Here is a 19,753-nt window from a genome sequence, read left to right as displayed (position 1 = left end):
CATTAATGTGTTGGAAATGTCTAATTGTTTGCATGGTAGACTTACGCAAAGCACTGACACACACACTTACCCCACTAGACATGCCACCAGTCCGCAGGTCCAGAACAAATTCAAGGAAACGTACAGTATTATACAGAGCAATGAGTGCATGGAACTCCCTTCTTATATAGAACAAATGAACAGCAAACCTGGTTACAAAAAACAAATAAAACAACACCTCACAGCACAATGCCTCTCCCCCATGTGACCTACTTGTTGTGTGTATGTATTGACATGTATGTGGAACTGATAGATGCGCACACACACACACACACACACTACATGTTCATGTTTTTAAATGTATGTAAATTGTAAAGTCTTGTTTGTAATGTTTTTTTTTGTTATGTCAGACCTCAGTAAAACTAGCTGTCTCCATTGGCGTTGGCTAATGGGGATCCTAATAAATCAAATCACAACCGTTCTCAGTGGGGGAGGCGCTGTGATCTTTACTACAAGCACTGGTCCGACCTCAGCTTTGAGTTTTTACGTAAAGGACTATGGTTATGATTGGGAATGTTAAAGCTGATCGTAGATCATCATCATTACAAACAACTTCCTGATTTTAATATTTCTTCATTTTATCAAATGCAATTTATTTTAAAATCTCAGATTTTGGCAAAATAGAGGTTTTGTGGTAAAATTGTCGCACAGTAAATGCCCTTTTTTGTTGTGTCAAAATGAAATGCTGCATATGATTTCCATTGTAATCAACATTTAACATACACCAAAGAAACTGAAAAGAGGTTTCAAACATCTCTGCAACAGCCAGAGACAGATACTGTAATATTTCTCCAGGAGCAGCACCATGGAGCAGCACAGTTGGAGATACAGTACCTGCACAGCTGGAGATAGCCAAAGCAAGCATTTCTGTCGCCATCTACTGGTTATTTTCAGACCTCACATGCGCTTTGACCTCATACAAGTACCAATAAATACAGTACAGTATGAAGATAGGCTAAAACTGTTCATCCAATAGAAAACCCCAATCACACTTGTAGGCGATGTCATGGCGACGTTGGCTTGCTAAACTCATGCGTAGAAACACGTCATCGGGTCTAACGGTCGTCGAGCTGGTGTAACTGAATCAGGTTTGTAGGCCTCCTTGCTTGCACACGCTTTTTCAGTTCTGCCCACATATTTTCTATAGGATTGAGTTCAGGCCTTTGTGATGGCCACTCCAATACCTTGGCTTTGTTGTCCTTAAGCCATTTTGCCACAACTTTGGAAGTATGCTTGGGGGTCATTGTCCATTTGGAAGACCCATTTGCAACCAAGCTTTAACTTCCTGACTGATGTCTTGAGATGTTGCTTCAATATATCCACATAATTTTCCTTGCTCATGATGCCATCTATTTTGTGAAGTGCACCAGTCCCTCCTGCAGCAAAGCACCCCCACAACATGATGCTGCCACCCCCGTGCTTCACAGTTGGGATGGTGTTCTTCGACTTGCAAGCCTTCCCCTTTGTCCACCAAATATAAAGATGGTCATTATGGCCAAACAGTTCTATTTTTGTTTCATCAGACCAGAGGACATTTCTCCAATAAGTTTGATCTTTGTCCCCTTGTGCAGTTGCAAACCGTAGTCTGTCTTCTTTATGGCGATTTTGGAAGTGGCTTCTTCCTTGCTGAGCGGTCTTTTAGGTTATGTCGATATAGGACTCGTTTTACAGTGGATATAGATACTTTTGTAACGGTTTCCTCCAGCATCTTCTCACGGTCCTTTGCTGTTGTTCTGGGATTGATTTGCACTTTTCGCACCAAAGTACGTTCATCTCTAGGAGACAGAACGCGTCTCCTTCCTGAGCGGTACGACGGATGCGTGGTCCCATGGTGTTTATACTTGCGTATTATTGTTTGTACAGATTAACGTGGTACCTTCAGGCATTTGGAAATTGCTCCCATGGATGAACCAGACTTGTGGAGGTCTACAATTGTTTTTCTGAGGTCTTGGCTGATATCGTTTGATTTTTCCATGATGTCAAGCAAAGAGGTGCTGAGTTTGAAGGTAGGCCTTGAAATACATCCACAGGTAAACCTCCAGTTGACTCAAATTATGTCAATTAACCTATCAGAAGCTTCTAAAGCCATGACATCATTTTCTGGAATTTTCCAAGCTGTTTAAAGGCACAGTCAACTTAGTGTATGTAAACTTCTGACCCACTGGAATTGTGATACAGTGAATTATAAGTGAAATTATCTGTCTGTAAACAATTGTTGGGAAAATTACTTGTATCATGCACACAGTAGATGTCCTAACAGACTTGCCAAAACTATAGTTTCTTAACAAGAAATTTGTGGAGTGGTTGAAAAATGAGTTTTAATGACTCAAACGTAAGTGTATGTATACTTCCGACTTCAACTGTAGATGTTTCAGTAAGATTGGATTTTTTGCATTTCTAGCAATGATTATCAACTGTACTGCAGGAATGGAACGTAGGTCGCTGAAAATTGAGGTTGTGGTGGCAGCTGTAGAGAGGTATTTGAGTGTGCGAGACTTGTCATCAGAGGAGTTACAAGGTGTGTTAAGTGGTGGTGTCCAACCCTTTCAGGTTGTTGGCTTGAAGTAGGAATAAATAGATTTGAATAATGGAGTAGGGTGGTATTTTGTGTGTGTGTGTGTGTGTGTGTGTGTGTGTGTGTGTGTGTGTGTGTGTGTGTGTGTGTGTGTGTGTGTGTGTGTGTGTGTGTGTGTGTGTGTAATGTTAGATGGTAGGTTATTTGTTAATTTATATTCAAGCAAAGTATAAGGGAGTTATACTCCAGTCTAGTAGGTGGCGGTAATGCAACATTTATTGGATACCAACTGCCGTTAAGCCTCATAAAAGAAGAAGATACCAAAGACGCAGAACACTTCCTGGGCACTCGGCTATTATTATGTACGCTCCATGTGTTGGGAACGTTCAAATGAGTCTGTCTGGCTGTTACATGTCTGCTGACGTGACGAGCCTCCACTATCCAACATTAGCTAATTGAAAAGGAACCTAACACGACTTGGAAAGGAATTGGTTTTCCTCTCTCTTAGGTTGGATACCGTATTTTTCCAACCTGGATAGCTGAGTAGATAGCTAAGCTAACAATCGCTATACTAGGCGGATTTAGACAGAAACATGGCTACGGTTTCAATCCCTGCAAACACTACCGCACTTTTGCTGGATATTGAAGGAACCACGACACCAATAACGTTTGTAAAGGTAGGACAACATGCTGAGACTAATATATGGCATTTGAGGTGTGTATTGAAGCTCGCAAGTTACATTCTTTGCTAGACCGATTGCTACCCAATGAGCAAAATGACGTTGAAAATACGTCTTGTCCAGACGTTGGAATTTGGTTAATTTTCGGTTCTGAATGGAAATTGAAAATAAATATTTTCTATAGCCAAATTTCAACCGTACACATTCACTTATATACATGTCAATTAAGAAAGCATTATCACATTATTTTTGTATTCCAATTTAAGTAGGAAAATGGAACAAGCTGAAGATTTCAGTATGGAATATTTATTACTCCATCTGTCACAGCTTTTTCAAAAGCTTTGAAACGGTCAGTGATCATGTTGTTTGTCTGAACTTTCATTCTCAGTAATGGTTACAGAAAAGTTTTTCTTTAACTGTGATATGTGGTTGTTTATCTACCTTAGTTGAATGCACTGACTAAGTTGCTCTGGATAAGAACGTCTGCTAAAAGCCCAAAATGTACATGTGAAAAGGAACACTTGCAAAATATGCTGGGTATTATTCTAATGAGCTCTGCCCCCAAACAATAGCAAATTTGGTTGGGCTGGACTGGATGTCTATGTCTCAAGTTTGGACAGTACCTTACAGCCCTACAAAACTTGCCGTCACATACAGTTACAACCGCAAATACAGTTATTTAAACAGTAATGTTTGGTCTTTGTGCATTGCATAGAAGTGTGCAAGATTAGTACTCGGCCAATGACTGTACCTGTTTTAGCAGCACGTGTCCCGTGTTGGACGCTATCTGTAATTGGTAGACGTCGTTTGCATTACAGATGGGTATGGTTAATCGAATATCCGAACGGATGTCAGTATTTGATTACTTGCGAGAGTATACATTTCTTTGAACAAAAAAATAGGCCTATTTTTCTTTTTTACAATTTAAAAGGCTTTGTCTGAATTAAATACAATTATTTATATGATATTGCTACATACAAGTGTGTGTGTGTGTGTGTGTATATCTCACACACACACGTGCGTACGTACGTCGACACCGATTCAAATGTCTGCCCTGTTAGAGCTGCCCCGGTCAACTGTAAGTGCTGTTATTGTAAAGTGGAAACGTCTAGAATCAACAACGGCTCAGCAGAAAAGTGGTAGGCTACACAAACTCACAGAATGGGACCGCTGAAGCGCATAGCGCTCAGAAAACATCTGTCCTCGGATGCTACACTCACTACCAAGTTCCAGACTGCCACTGGAAGCAATGTCAGCACAAAGCTTTTCGGGAGTTTCTTGCAAGGAGTTTCCATGGCCGAGCAACTGCACACAAGCCTAAGATCACAATGCCAAGCATCAGCCGGAAGGGTGTAAAGCTTGCCGCCATTGGACTCTGGAGCAGGGAGAACACGTTCTTTGGAGTGATGCTTCACCATCTGACAGTCCGACGGATGAATCTGGGTTTGGCGGATGCCAGGAGAACGCTACCTGCCCCAATGCATAGTGCCAACTGTAAAGTTTGGTGGAGGAGGGATAATGGTCTGGGGCTGTTTTTCATGGTTCGGGCTAGGCCCCTTAGTTCTAGTGAAAGGAAATCTTAAATCTACAGCATACAATTACATTCTAGATGATTCTGTGCTTCCAACTTTGTGGCAACAGTTTGGGAAGGGCCTTTCCTGTTTCAATATGACAATGCCCCCATGCACAAAGTGAGGTCTATACAGAAATGGTTTGTAGAGATCGGTGTGGAAGCCCTGACGTCAACGCCATCAAACACCTTTGGGATGAATTGGAATGCCAACTGCGAGCCAGGCCTAATCGCGCAACATCAGTGCCCGACCTCACTAATGCTCTTGTGGCTGAATGGAAGCAAGTCCCCGCAGCAATGTTCCAAAACCTAGTGGAAAGCCTTCCCAGAAGAGTGGAGGCAGTTATAGCAGCAACAGGAGGACCAACTCCGTTATTAATGCCCATGATTTTGGAACGAGATGTTCGACGAGCAGGTAATACGATGACATATTTGACACACTTTTGAATGTAGTTATGATGTGCAACACAAAATAAAATGCCGCTTGTTGTCAAAGCGACAGTACAGTTGGAGCAGGGATTTGGCAACACAAGTCCTCGGGGGCCGGAGTGGTGTCACACTTTTTCCCCATCCTTAGCAAATGCAGCTGACTAAACTAATTACATTCTAAACCTGAAGATCATTAGTTTATAATTAGAATCAGGTGTGTTAGTTGGGGCTGGTGCAAAAGTGTGTCACCAATCAGGCCCCCGAGGACTGGAGTTGCAGTCTAGCAGTCTGGACCATATGTAGTCTAGCTGATGAAGTGGAATGCAAAATGGAATTAAAATGACGGAAATATGTTACTTTAATGAGGAGTAGACTGCAAACAGCAGGTAGGCTGTTTAATCTAAATTGATTTGTTGTAGAAAAGGACAGGAAGTGCGGGGGAAAATGGCCACAATTATCCTTGCTAGCTAGGTAGTTGGCTGGTGTAGTGTTAATTTCATCAACAACTACTCATCAACCTATTTTTCTTGACAAACTATTACTAATAACTTCATTTTATTTGACAAAAAATGTGATGAGACAAATTCCATGTGACAGTAATGGACAATCAATTTGACATGAAGCTCCTTTTCATCTGTTTTGTCTATTCCTAAACTTTCATGCATGCAGAATATTTCATGCAATCCTCTCATTGGCAGAATTTAAAAAAAATTCAGTTGCGTGGTCTCCCGAACAGCTCCCAGGTGGTCACTTCAGTTACTCGTCAATCTTTTGAACTGCTCTGAAGCCAAGACACTTGACTTGTAACTAACCTCAACTAGAAACAATGTTTACACTCTCTCGCTCTTACTTTAAAGTAGGCTATATTTGCATTCATCTGTGTGGCCACTCTCGTGCCACAGTCGACAAAAGCGAGTTGCGGTTGCTTTTTTTCCAATGGGAAAAATGAATATTTGTTTATTTTTTTTATTAGTAGTACAGTAATACTTCTGGCATTTTTGGAAAGCAAAAATTCTCCCATTTTTCAAGGAAACCACTTATTTAACCCCTTGATGGTTATGATGGGGAGAAAATCAGAGTTGTAAATTGTTTACCTGTAGGCTTTATACCCAACATGGTTAATTATGGCTGGCATTGGTTACAATCTGCCACAATATCAATGTTGCCAGCTAAGGTATAAAAGGGGATAGTAGCCTTGTCCATCTAGGCCTATCTGAATGTGCACATGATGGAAGTTAGAGGTTGCCTAAATATTCATTATTTAATAGAAAAAAATGCACAGACTATATTGTGACCTAAAATGGCTGACTAAAGCGAGACATTGTCCAGAGGTTTAGTCGTCTGAACTAAAACTAACGAAGGATGAAATTATCAAACGGTGACGAAGACTAAGTTAATTTAAGACTAAATATAAAATAGCTGCTAAAATTAACACCGTTAGCATAGCTTGCTTGCTTTACATCGATTTGATGCAGTCAATAATATAACATCAATGTATATCACAGCCTCTGGCTAGTGCTCGTGAACCACAGGCAGGATTTGGTATGATTGCAGGCAGTCTGTTTACCTGTCTAGATGTGAAAGCGTGCCATGTGAGTGCACAGCTTAGGAATCTTTCAATTAGATTGGAGGGGGTGGGGGTAGCATCCCCAACACTGGGCACGTGCTGCTAAAACGGGTAAAGCAACAGGTTTGGTGATATCTCGCAAGCTTTCGCTATGGATTGCCCTTCAGACCCAGCTTATTAATAAATAAATAAAATAATTAAAGGTATCTAAATTTGAGCTAAGTACAGTAGAGCACAGTAGATTAATTCCGTACAATATAGTACATTATACTGTATTTTATGCTAAGCTGCTCTACTGTATTGTACTGAACTATACTCAACTGTACTATGCTCTGCTGTACTGTGCTCTCCAAACTTGTGAAAGATGGACGTCTGATTGGTTCAGATTTGGTCCGGTCCAAATCTGAACCAATTATAGACGTCCAAAAACGTCTGTAGACCTTGAAATCAAGGACAGGGTGGAAAGACCAAATTTCAATGTCTTTTCAACATCCATGAACAAGGGGGTCGAATGGTGCACACAAGGTAATGAATGACAGCTAGCTAGCTATTTGCTAACGGTGCTATTTTCTCCTGTAGGACATTTTATTCCCATACATCAAAGATCATCTTGAAGAACATCTGTCTGCGCATTGGGAAGAAGATGAATGCAAACAAGATGTGCATCTCCTGAAGAAACAGGTAACTGGTTTTCTGAAAACTGTGGACAATGATGAGCAGTTAGCAGTGACTGCACACAGACAGAATATGCAACACCCATGCATACATTCTGGGTGGAAACATATACCTTGTTCTTTGTTGAGCCTGTTAATGATTGCTTATGTGGTATGCCTCAGATTAGTACATTAAATGAATCAGCAGTTCAGGGTATCTACAGTGGGTTTGGGTTTAGCCCAAATATATAAACTCAGCAAAAAAAGAAACGTCTACTGCGGTTATTTTCAGCAAACTTAACGTGTAAATATTTGTATGAACATAACAAGATTCAACAACTGCGACATAAACTGAACAAGTTCCACAGACATGTGACTAACAGAAATGGAATAATGTGTTCCTGAGCAAAGGGGGGGGGGGTCAAAATCAAAGTAACAGTCGGTATTGGGTGTGGCCACCAGCTGCATTAAGTACTGCAGTGCATCTCCTCCTCATGGACTGCACCAGATTTGCCTGTTCTTGCTGTGAGATGTTACCCCACTCTTCCACCAAGACACCTGCAAGTTCCCGGACATTTCTGGGGGGAATGGCCCTAGCCCTCACCCTTCGATCCAACAGGTCCCAGACGTGCTCAATGGGATTGAGATCTGGGCTCTTTGCTGGCCATGGCAGAACACTGACGTTCCTCTCTTGTAGGAAATCACGCACAGAACGAGCAGTATGGCTGGGTCATGTCAGGATGAGCCTGCAGGAAGGGTACCACATGAGGAAGGAGGATGTCTTCCCTGTAACGCACAGTGTTGAGATTGCCTGCAATGACGACAAGCTCAGTCTGATGATGCTGTGACACACCGCCCCAGACCATGACAGACCCTCCACCTCCAAATCGATCACGCTCCAGAATACAGGCCTCGGTGTAACGCTCATTCCTCGACAATAAAGGCGAATCTGACCATCACCCCTGGTGAGACAAACCATGACTCGTCAGTGAAGAGCACTTTTTGTGATGTCTGGTGAGGGCCTGCCTTACAACAGGCCTACAATCCCTCAGTCCAGCCTCTCTCAGCCTATTGCGGACAGTCTGAGCACTGATGGAGGCATTGTGTGTTCCTGGTGTAACTTGGGCAGTTGTTGTTGTCATCCTGTACCTGTCCCGCAGGTGTGATGTTCGGGTGTACCGATCCTGTGCGGGTGGTGTTACACGTGGTCTGCCACTGCGAGGACAATCAGCTGTCCGTCCTGTCTCCCTGTAGCGCTGTCTTAGGAGTCTCACATTCACATAGATGAGCAGGGACCCTTTTTTCAGAGTCAGTAGAAAGGCCTCTTTAGTGTCCTAAGTTTTCATAACTGTGACCTTAATTGCCTACCGTCTGTAAGCTGTTAGTGTCTTAACGACCGTTCCACAGGTGCATGTTCATTAGTTGTTTATGGTTCATTGAACAAGCATGGGAAACGGTGTTTAAAAGACAGGCTCCTGAAAAAGGGACGTTTCTTTTTTTGCTGAGTTTAGCTATGTAGGTCAAAGATTAATGGGTGTATTTGATTAGCTGCCGGCGTTAAGTGCCCTGCGTCCTGTCAAATCGGATGACATGAGTGCAAGCGACGAGACAAGCGTTCAGAGCTGCACTCACATTCACTGGCTGCTGAAGTCTAGCAGACCTACTGCAGGAAGTTCTTTGCCAGTCCCTCCCTGGTGTAAAGCTATCTACATCCGAGAAACACTTGACTACAGTAAATTCTGTAACAACATTGGGTTCTTCAATAAGGGATGCAGCCAGGTCTGTGAATGGAGCTAATGAGTTCTCTCCTCCTCCAATGAGCTTATTGATTTGCACAATGCAGAACAGTGATAAGTTCTCATAATAGCGTGGCGGCTACCATAATATCTAATTTACTGGAATGAACAGTTTCCCGTCGGCCAAGACCTGTCTGTCTTCAACATTCGATAACAACAAGAGTTGTCAATGGTTAATTCCAACCCTGCTCCCTAATGAACATGACTCTGATTAACCCTTGACCCTGTGCTGACCCTTTCATGTTAGGTTGAGGAGGACCTGCGTCTGAACCGAGCATGTGCGCAGCACGCCCTGGACCAGTCTGGGCACACGGACGAGGAGAAAGCCATCAGGGAGGTGGTGGACAACGTGCTGTGGCAGATGGCTTCGGACAGGAAGACCACGGCCCTGAAACAGCTGCAGGGACACATGTGGAGGGCGGCCTATGCTGCTGGGAGAATCAAAGGCGAGTAAGTAGCAAGAAGTTTTCCTTCTATTGCACTAAATGTACTGTATGACGGATGAATCCTAAATCGATTTTAGTGCAAATATCCCATAGACATAATTTCATGGTTAGCATAAGACAGATACAGTTCCGGCCAAATACAGTGCCTTCGGAAAGTATTCAGACCCCTTGACTTTTTCCACATTTTGTAACGTTACAACCTTATTCTAAAATTGATTAAATCGTTTTTTTCCCTCATCAATCGACACACCCCAAAATGACAAAGCAAAAATAGGTTTTTAGAAGTTTTGGCTAATTTATCAACAAAATACGGAAATATCACATTTATGTAAGTATTCACTCTTTACTCACTACTTTGTTGAAGCACCTTTGGCAGTGATTACAGCCTCGAGTCTTCTTGGGTATGACACTACAAGCTTGGCACACCTGTATTTGGTGAGTTTCTCTGCAGTTCTCTCAAGCTCTGTCAGGTTGGATGGGAAGCGTTGCTTGCACAGCTATTTTCAGTTATCTCCAGAGATGTTCGATCGGGTTCAAGTCCGGGCTCTGGCTGGGCCACTCAAGGACATTCAGAGACTTGTCCCGAAGCCACTCCTGCGTTGTCTTGGCTGTGTGCTTCGGGTTGTTGTCCTATTGGAAGGTGAACCTTCACCCCAGTCTGTGGTCCTGAGCACTCTGGCCAAGTTTTCATCAAGGACCTCTCTGTTTTTTGATCCATTCATCTTTGCCTCAATCCTGACTAGTCTCCCAGTCCCTGCTGCTGAAAAACATCCCCACAACATGATGCTGCCACCACCATGTATTGCCGTAGGGATGCTGCCAGGTTTCCTCCAGAGGTGACGCTTGGCATTGAGGCCAAAGAGTTCAATCTTGGTTTCATCATGAGAATCTTGTTTCTCATGGTGTGAGAGTCTTTAGGTGCCTTTTGGCAAACTTGTTAGTTACAGACATTCACAGCCTTTGGTTCTTATAGCCATCAATGAGCTTGCTGTACCTTTCTACTGGCAATTTGGGCCACTCTTCAGCAGCAAACTGCTTTAATGTTTTAGGGGTTCCCTTGACCAACTACTGTTTTCAGATCTCACCATAGGTTTTGGATGGGATTTACATCTCTTCGCTTCACTTCGGATTTACATCACTCCAGAACAGTTTAGCGTTTTCTTCTTGAATCATTACTTGGTGCTTTTTGATGTGTGTTTGGAGTTGTCATGCTGTAAGAACCACAACCTTCATTGGAGACCAAGTTTTTGGACACAGGGTTGAACGTTAGACTCAAACACCTGATAATCTGCTGATTTCATGATGCATTGCGCACGTTCAAGGCCCCCAGTACCAGAGGCAGCTAAGCATGAGATTCCCTAAAAAACACACCACTTCGATACAGCTACGACCGGAAGTGACTTACGCAGAAGGTTAGGAGAATTAGGGTTAGCGAAAAGGTTCTCCTAACCGGCTATGAAAAGCCGCTTCCGGTTGTAGCTGTATCGAAGTGGTGTGTTTTTAGGGAGTCCCAGCAAGCAACCCCACAGCATTATCAAACCTCCCCCCATGTTTGATTGTAGGGAGGATGTTATTTTCATTGAATGCTTCATTTGGTCGTCATTGATCTGTATAGCCAAAGATCTCTAATTTTGTTTCAATGATCCACCGAACAGTTTCCTAGGATTTGGGCTTGTTTAGTTGGGTTTTTGAGAAGTTCTACTAGGCTTTCTTGTCTCCTTCAGCAGTGGGGTCTTCCTATGTTTACCAATGACCAAATGAAGCATTCAAAGAAAATAACACCCTCCCTACAATCAAACATGGGTGAGGTTTGATAATGCTGTTGGGTTGCTTTGCTGCTGAAGAGTGACAAATTGCCAGTTCTAAAGGTGCAGCTGTCTGAAAGAAGGATTTGTCGGCAGTTATCTTGGCCAAAGGCTGTGCAACTAAGTACTACCTCTGGAGTGGCAATCATTTTGTCCATGGCACTTGTTTTATTTATTTTTTTCATTAACAAAAATTTAAATTAGTTTTGCAATGTTTAAATTCCAAGAACAAGGTGTGGAGACCCAAAGTTATTGTCTTTAGAAAAAAATACTTTATTTGTAAAAATAATACATCCCTCACCCATCCCACCAAGGCATCATACAAAAATTGCACAAAAAAAACAATGGCAATAAGTAATAACCATAATAGTAATGAAGGGGCAGTAAGTAATGACCATAATATTTTTATTTTACCTTTATTTAACTAGGCAAGTCAGTTAACAAATTCTTATTTTCAATGACGGCTCAGGAACAGTGGGTTAACTGCTTTGTTCAGGGGCAGAACGACAGATTTTCACCTTGTCAGCTCGGGGATTCGATCTTGCAACCTTTCAGTTACTAGTACAACACTCTAACCACTAGGCTACCTGCCGCCCCATGAAGGGGCAATAAGTAATAACCATAATAGTAATGAAGGGGTAATTACAGCACCACTGCTGACATTTTAAGAATGCCTTAGAGAATGTTCTTTCTTAGCAACTCTTACCATGTTTGGCCTACGACAGCGTCCCCCAATCTCAGTCCCAGGGACCCGGAGGGGTGCATATACGCGCCCCAGCATCCAACACACCGACTACAATCAGAGGCTAATAAGTTGGTAAGTTAAATCGAGTGTGCTGGCGCTAGGGCAAAAACAAAGATGTGCATCCCCAGGCTCCCAGAACCGGGAGAAACCGACTTCCAATTCAATCGGATTCAGATTGTTTAATAGTCACGTGCAATGTTCCCTCTAAACTGCAGTAGCCCGAGACTGCTGCGCAGAAATATTAGCCCACAGGGACAAGAATGAGATTGAACTTCACTAAACTTTCGAGAGCAGTGGTCACCAACCAGTCAATCACGATCGACTGATCTCCAAGGCATTCCTAGTCGATCCCCAAACATTTCTGTAAAAGACTTAACGATAAAGCCTTGTGTTCCTTTTTTGTTGTTTTATTCGTCTCGGGCTGTTGGCGGTAGGTGCGCCCGATTCAGCTGCTCTGCTAGCCGGGTAGGTGAACTGTTGCAATTTTGAACCATTTCATGTGTCTGAAGGTACAAACTCTGCCTTCCCGGCGGGCCCAGAGAGCAAATCAAGTGCACTATAGGCCTAATGCTGGCCAAACAGATGGTTCAGATTACCGTGTCTGCTGTAACGTAGCAGACATAAGAGAGCTACAGAGAAGTTGCTACTCTGAGATTTCAAACTGTTTAAAACCATGACTAGAGACTGTCAACGAATACAGCAAAGAGCTGCTGTTTTTATGAGTGAGTTCATGTTTAAGTTCTTACTCAGCACTGTCAACACTTTGTGTTCAACACTTTTATAAGCAATAATATGTGCGTTCTTCCTATTTCAACTCATCGCTACAACAAGCACTGTAGCAGAAATTAATGAGTAGGAAAATGTATCTATAGGCTTGCGTTGTTATTATTAGTGGCTCAAGGAATATTTCACTTTCTCTGTTCATAGGAGTAACAACTTGAATTTGTGCATGAGGCAAAAAATGATGTGGTGCGACTCGAGTTTCGCCATCAGCTGGAAGACGGTGTCCCTTTTTGGTAAGGGAGAGATGTTGAGAGGCGGACCCTCAGTCTAATGCTCTCTCCCTCCACTGACTGACCATCAGCCCAATATTTTTTTTTAATAAAAAGCTAATTATTTAAATGTATGCTCACTCAGCTGTGCTTCACAAGTAATACAACAACCGATCTATTACAGGTGTGATCATATAGCCTAAAAATGACACGACCAACAATGCATTGGCAGGGCAATTCAAGCAAAGTCAATATGTGGTGATAATGTATTGGGCCTATAGCTTACTGCACAAACCTAATTGTTACAGTTCTGTTTTTAATTAGTTAATGTTGCATAGGGTTATGTTTTTTTTTTAAGTCATGTTTAAATAAAAAATATCCGAGTGGTAGATCTTGGCTTGTATTTTGACTCAGAAAAGGTTGGTGACCACTGTTCTAGAGTTTTCCTTGTTAACTCTATCAACGTTTCCCTTTACTGTGGCAATTGTGATAGAATCAACGCAATATTAGCCACTTTCAATGCAACATACCGAAACAAAACAAACTTTGCTAACAATTTTGTTGTAGGCAGAACGCATCAGAGTAGGATTCTATTGCATTGACACACACGACACCGCCCGTACTCTAGTGTACACAGACCGGTGCGGCATAAACAATCAGAGCTGCAGTAGGCCTATATGCAAATAGAATATTGCCATATATGGATCTGTGCCATTTACTTTGAGTTGGACTGTGTTTACAGCATGAGCGGTCATGAGTAGATGAGCTTGTTTTGAGATTAAAGCGAGAGCTGCATGTAGCCATGTGTGCAAATTTTGTTCATATCCTTCGCTAGTTAGTGAGTTATTAGTTATAGATAATTTGTAGTCTAATAAGGGAGTGATTGCTTCCTACAAGAGTACAAAACGTATAAATTTCTAGACATCTTTGAAAAGCTAGTCAGGTAAAGAGATTTTTTTTTGAGACCGGGTTGAATGAGCTAAGTAGCCAATAGGCAGAGGGTAGCATCATTTGTCTGATTCTCTGTAATTATGGTATGGGAATAATGCATTTTTAATTTGTAAAGTTGTTTCTAGCATCAAACACAACATTTTCAGTCACCTTGTCTGAAGGAAATGTGGATAAACAGGTTAATGCATGTTTATTTTCAAAAGTCTGATGGAATGTAGGCCTACATTGAACACCACACATTGGCTGCTACTGTAGGCTGAATGATAGAACAGCTATTTCCATGTTAAAATGTTATGGGATGCATTTTCTCCATTGTTTTTGATGGTAGGCCAACATTATGATCAAGTAGCCTACATGGCAACTTAAATTGCCGTGAGCAGATTTCACATATGTAACAAACCCCCTCAGAGATTGGCGTGACCAAAACAGTCGCGGAATCACAAACACTTGGTTGAAATTTGGATAGATTCTTCCCAGCCTGTCATTTGAGTAATGGAAACGGTGCAACACTTTTGAACTGAATGAGCCCATATCTTTATGTAAAATGATGTGTGGATACGCTCTATACTACGTTGCCATATGTCACCGGTTTATTTTCCAGTTCAACTTATTGTAGAAGAAATGGGGAATTATTTAAGGGAAGTGCAAGGGTGCCAATATATTTGGCCACAACTGTATGTGTGCACAGATTGCAAGATCCGATTTTTTTTATATTTTTTTATTTTTTTTATTTATATATTTTTTTTGTATTTAATTTTTTTTCTCTCCCCTGCAGGAATGTAGATCTACAGGTTGTGTTTAGTCTTTATGTAGTGGTATTAATGCTAATGGTTTCTAAACGACCTGTGAGAGGATCAAGTCCTATTGTACTCCTGCATTTATTCCAAATGTCACCTTCAAACCTTCATTGTCTGGAGTCCTTGATGACTCATCCAGACAGTATTACTAATGTGTGTGTGTGTGAACCAGGGTGTACCAGGACGTGGTTCCATCCATCAGAAGGTGGAGACGGCAGGGCCTGAAGGTCTATATCTACTCCTCTGGCAGCGTTGAAGCCCAGAAACTACTGTTTGGATACTCTGTAGAGGGAGACGTCCTTGACGTAAGAAACTCTTCTCTTTATAAACTGTTTAGAACACGCACTGATCTCTCTGGTTCATTGTAATTAGGGGTGTGAATATTTAAAACGCAGTTGGGATTGTTAACGTTTAGAAAAAGTCAACCGAAAACAATGTGTGTGGGGGGTGTTTCTCACAAAAGTAAAATCACAGTGCAGTTATTTTATTTTCCGTGTTATAGCCTAACTAGACGATAGGTTATAAAGGCCTGGAGAAAGTTGTGTAATTTAAATGAAACCAGGGAGGAAGAGGAACTTTAGACTACTTTGGTGAATATGCGAGATACAGATTACCAAGACACGTGCGCACGCTTCCTGGCCCCTCCCCTCGCGCTGGCTCGCCTGCTCTTTCTCTTTACTCATGATGCGAGTGTGTTCAGTCTTCGGTCTGTTGTGTGTACAATATCCATGCTTATTCATTTATGATAGGCCCTGCTTTACTGAAGTTGCGAGACACATGCAAGCCAAGAGATTGTGAGATACAGCATTTAATTACCAATAGATGGGTCTAGTGCACGGTTCTGACTGTCTGCCTGGTGGTTGACCTGCCTATACTGGGCCCCTCCCCTCTCTTTCCCTTGCTAGCTTGCTATGAAAGATGTTTTGTGTTCTCGGAAGTACGGCAACAAATCAGTCTCCGTTCCAAAAATACTGAGTCTTGACACTCAGAAATAGGAGTTGAAACTGGGAGTGGATGTGCAAGCTGTCAAGGAATTGATTCTTTTGGAGTCGACTCTCCACCACTACGTCGCCGTCATTGGGAAAATGGCAGAGAAAGCCAAGCGACGGCAGCATCCTATATTGCAATACTATGAGAAGGTGGTGAAATGCGAACTTTGCGCTGTGGAATTGGGGTAGGCCTAAAGTAATTGTAGTACAGGTGCAATGCTTAACCATCTGAAAGGGACGCAGTGTAAGACCCAACCTGGCGCTGGCAGCATAGCAGGCCCACCAACAACAGACCTGAAAGCACTGATAAGGGACGGAGTAGCCATGACTGCGGTAGATGGAACTGCATTTCCCCCTAGCAGTCATATGCAGCACAATATTTTGCCTTGTGAATTCTCATGCAATTAAAAAAAAAATCTTATTTAATCGAGAGAAAATAACACTTTAAACGTTAAGGAAAATTGTTAATTTGTCACATCCCTAATTGTAATACACTCCTGGCTAGGGTTGCAAAATTCCAGTGACTTTCCCAAAATATCCAGGTTTTCCAGAAATCCCAGTTGGAAGATTCCTTGAATCAGGAGGGAATAAGCAGGAAATTGGGGAATTCTCCAACCAGGATTTCTGGAAAACATTGGAATTTTTGGGAAAGTTACCGGAATTTTGTAGTCCTACTCCCAGCTAACTTCAGATTGTCTCTATCCTTTCAGCTATTTGATGGCCACTTCGACACCAACATAGGCGCTAAAGTAGAAAGTAAAAGCTATGAGAGAATTGCGGAGAGAATGGGCTGCCTGTCTGAAGAAATCATGTTCCTTACAGATATCACACGGGGTAAGTGTTGTAGCAGGCAAATGAGTTCAATGGTGAATGCTCTTTACATGTTGTTTGAGCCAGAACCTTTCCACCTAGCAGGATCAGCCTCAGAAGCTTTGCCAACCTTAGCTATGCCTGAATTCCACCGTGGAATTTCCCACTTGCTTGTCAAAGGGCTTGTCCTGAATTACAACAACCCATATGCTGCTTATAGAATGTCAAATGGGCATATTTTAATTTGTATTTATTTTCCTATGTTATGGACTGTTTTATGGACACGCATGTTCTCAATAACCTACTGGGTAACATGAAGGAAGAGGATACGTTTTCCAGATTTTCATAACTGAGGCCATGTAGCTAGCCCTGCTTTAGTGCAGAATAGCACTTGGAAAGGCTGTTGTATCGGCGTTAAATCAGTACAGTGTTAGAGCTATATGCTGTACTGCATCAGAGTGCGAGCCTCCCCCTGAGGTATGGCGACTACATGTCCCGGATTGCGCGGGACAGTCCAGCAGTTTGGCCCTTTGTTCCCCATCCCGCAACTAGACTATCATGTCCCGCAATTTATCAACAAATTCAAACAAATTTCATTTTTTATTTTTTTTTAAATGTTTTGTCCCATTTTTTCATTCAAACTGGTCTCTTACAGTTAGACTTATGAAAATATGTAGGCCTATATCATTAGGATTTGGTACAGGGGTGTTGAACACTTCTCCAATCGTTGTTCAGATCTGATATTCTGTGCAAGACGAGACACAGGCCAATGTCAACCAATGACATTTCTCAAATCCTTTCTGGCTAAATTCCAGCTAAACTGGGAGAGGACAGTTAGGCCTAACTACTTACAAAAAGCTGATGAAGAGTAAGTTAACAGCCGTATTAGACTGAAAGATGGGCTATAAGGTGACTTCGTCAAACTTGTGAGGCTCTCTATGCTCATTAGTTGCTCATTCATCATATTTTGTACTACTTCACTCAATCCCGTTTTTAAGTCTACCTTCCTAACTGTTTTATATTCCCTGAGACCAACCAGAAATGTTTCCTTGGCCACACATTCCCAGATTTTCCTAAAACAGCCACATGTGATGTCTTTTTTTCATCACCAAAAGAGTAGGCTAGGTGTGCTTCAGTTGGCTCATTCAGTGCAGCGGGAGAAGGGGTGTAGTGCTGCAGGAGTAGTGTCACTCGGCCACATCTTACAGTCGTGCTCATCTAGTAAAGTTGGATCAAAGCTGAATCAATGTCTCGGAAGATTATAAGGTTGAATTAGTATTCTATATAACAACCAAATATAATCGCATAGTATAACGTTACTGTTACTAATTTCTTGAGACTTTAGAATGGTTAGCTGAATAATACTTTTTTTTATTTTTTTTATCGAATGCGGTCAACTCCACCGCGTACGCCACAAGCAGAATGGGATTTTGATTGGAGAAAAAAAATAGGAAACAGGAAGGCTATATAGTTTAACACCATCTTCTCTCATTTTCTCACAAAATAGTAATTCAAGATCTAAATGAATATTCCCATGAAACCGATTTGAGATCAAATGATTGGCATGCAGTTTGGCTATTTCACCATAAAACGTGGAGAATTGTCCATTTTAGATATCAGGCAGCCTGACTTGGTGTTTGAGGGTATTACAAATACTAATTTCATAGGCAGACGTTGGAGGATGTGTTTTGTATAATGATATTCAATGGGCTACATTAGTGGAGGGGTGCGAATGTCCCCCAAACTCATCGATTTGGGTATTTTTAAATGTGGTCACTCTAACCTGAGGCGAAGCAGATGCCATCGCGTGGAGAGCCACACGGCTGGCCCCACAATCACCTTAATGTTCTACCTTCCTTTGTGTAGAATGTTAGCTTACAACCAAGGGTTAGGGCCTCTGTTACACCGTTACTGGGACCTGGGTGAGCCTGCTGTACTGGGATCCTAGTGTGTCTCAGGGAACATGATCGAGAGGAGGATATTTGTTTTTGTTCTTCCCTGCAGAGGCCAAGGCAGCGGAGGATGCGGGTGTGAACGTGGCGGTGGTGGTGCGGCCGGGGAACATGGAGCTGACGGAGGAGGAGAGGTCACACTATAACCTCATTACAACTTTCAGCCAACTGGAAGTGATGGGCCGCGTGTAACACTGGAGGGGAGGGGAGGGGAGAAATGCTGCCGTTCGAATTCTGCCCTTTTCCTCCCCAAAGTGTGCACTCATTGACCCCCCCCCCCCCCCCCCCCTGTGGATGTAAAGGTACTGGATAAGTGTACGCATGGGAGGTTTCTCCATATCTAACACCTTTTTGTTTTTAAATACATGGGGGAGTAATGAGTGTACACTTGGGAGAGAATCGGAACACCGCTAGAGAGAGGGAGTACACTTACTAGCCCTGTTCAATCAAGTTCCCTAGCCTTTTCCCCTAGCACCTGCTGCCCCTTGGGTCTTATCAAAGGACTGGAATGGTAAAAGCAAAGTGATTGACGCTCCTTTAAGCCTATTGGAGAGCCAGGTAGAGCTATTGCTTTCCCCTATCTGGTCCTTTCAGACTCTGAAGGGGAGTGGGCTAAGGGAAGAAGCTACTAACCGAAATTGAACTGGGCCACTCATGAGAACTGTTTGTCCAAGGGGAGGGGAATGGGAGAGTCGGCCATTGATCCAAGGATTTTGGGAATGCACTAAAAGGGGAGCCTGGGTGCCAGTCTGTTTCTGCTCTAGCCAACATGTCATTGTCTTAGCCAGGTAACAGTGTAGCGTTGTTGAACACAGAAACAGTCGGGTATCTAGGCTACACACAGGGTGGGCACTAAGAGTCGTACCAGTCTGCAGACTGCACGTTTTAAGGGACCTCCCAGGGTTTCTTTCACCTTTTTTTTAAGCATTTTAAATAAAAACCATATTTAAGTTGATCACTTTATTTGTATTTAACTAATGTGGTTCAAAATCATGCTGATTGAACTTGGAAGTTTGA

General features: G+C 42.4%; 1 protein-coding gene across 1 annotated transcript; it reads left to right on the top strand.

Annotated features, from left to right (window-relative positions):
- The first annotated feature begins 2,962 nt into the window (after positions 1 to 2,962).
- Positions 2,963 to 19,691, top strand: enoph (Enolase-phosphatase E1). Its single transcript, NM_001140080.1, is given in 6 exon segments — positions 2,963 to 3,231; positions 7,380 to 7,481; positions 9,497 to 9,699; positions 15,158 to 15,290; positions 16,685 to 16,808; positions 18,789 to 19,691. Coding segments are annotated over 6 exon segments (786 nt in total). The 5' UTR covers positions 2,963 to 3,147; the 3' UTR covers positions 18,929 to 19,691.
- Positions 19,692 to 19,753: the final 62 nt, after the last annotated feature.

This window comes from Salmo salar, chromosome 01 (assembly GCF_965601325.2).
Source record: "Salmo salar chromosome 01, fSalSal1, whole genome shotgun sequence".
NCBI classification, from domain to species: Eukaryota; Metazoa; Chordata; class Actinopteri; order Salmoniformes; family Salmonidae; genus Salmo; species Salmo salar.
The sequence above is the reverse complement of the archived record's forward strand: the minus strand, read 5'-3'. Positions and strand labels throughout refer to the sequence as shown.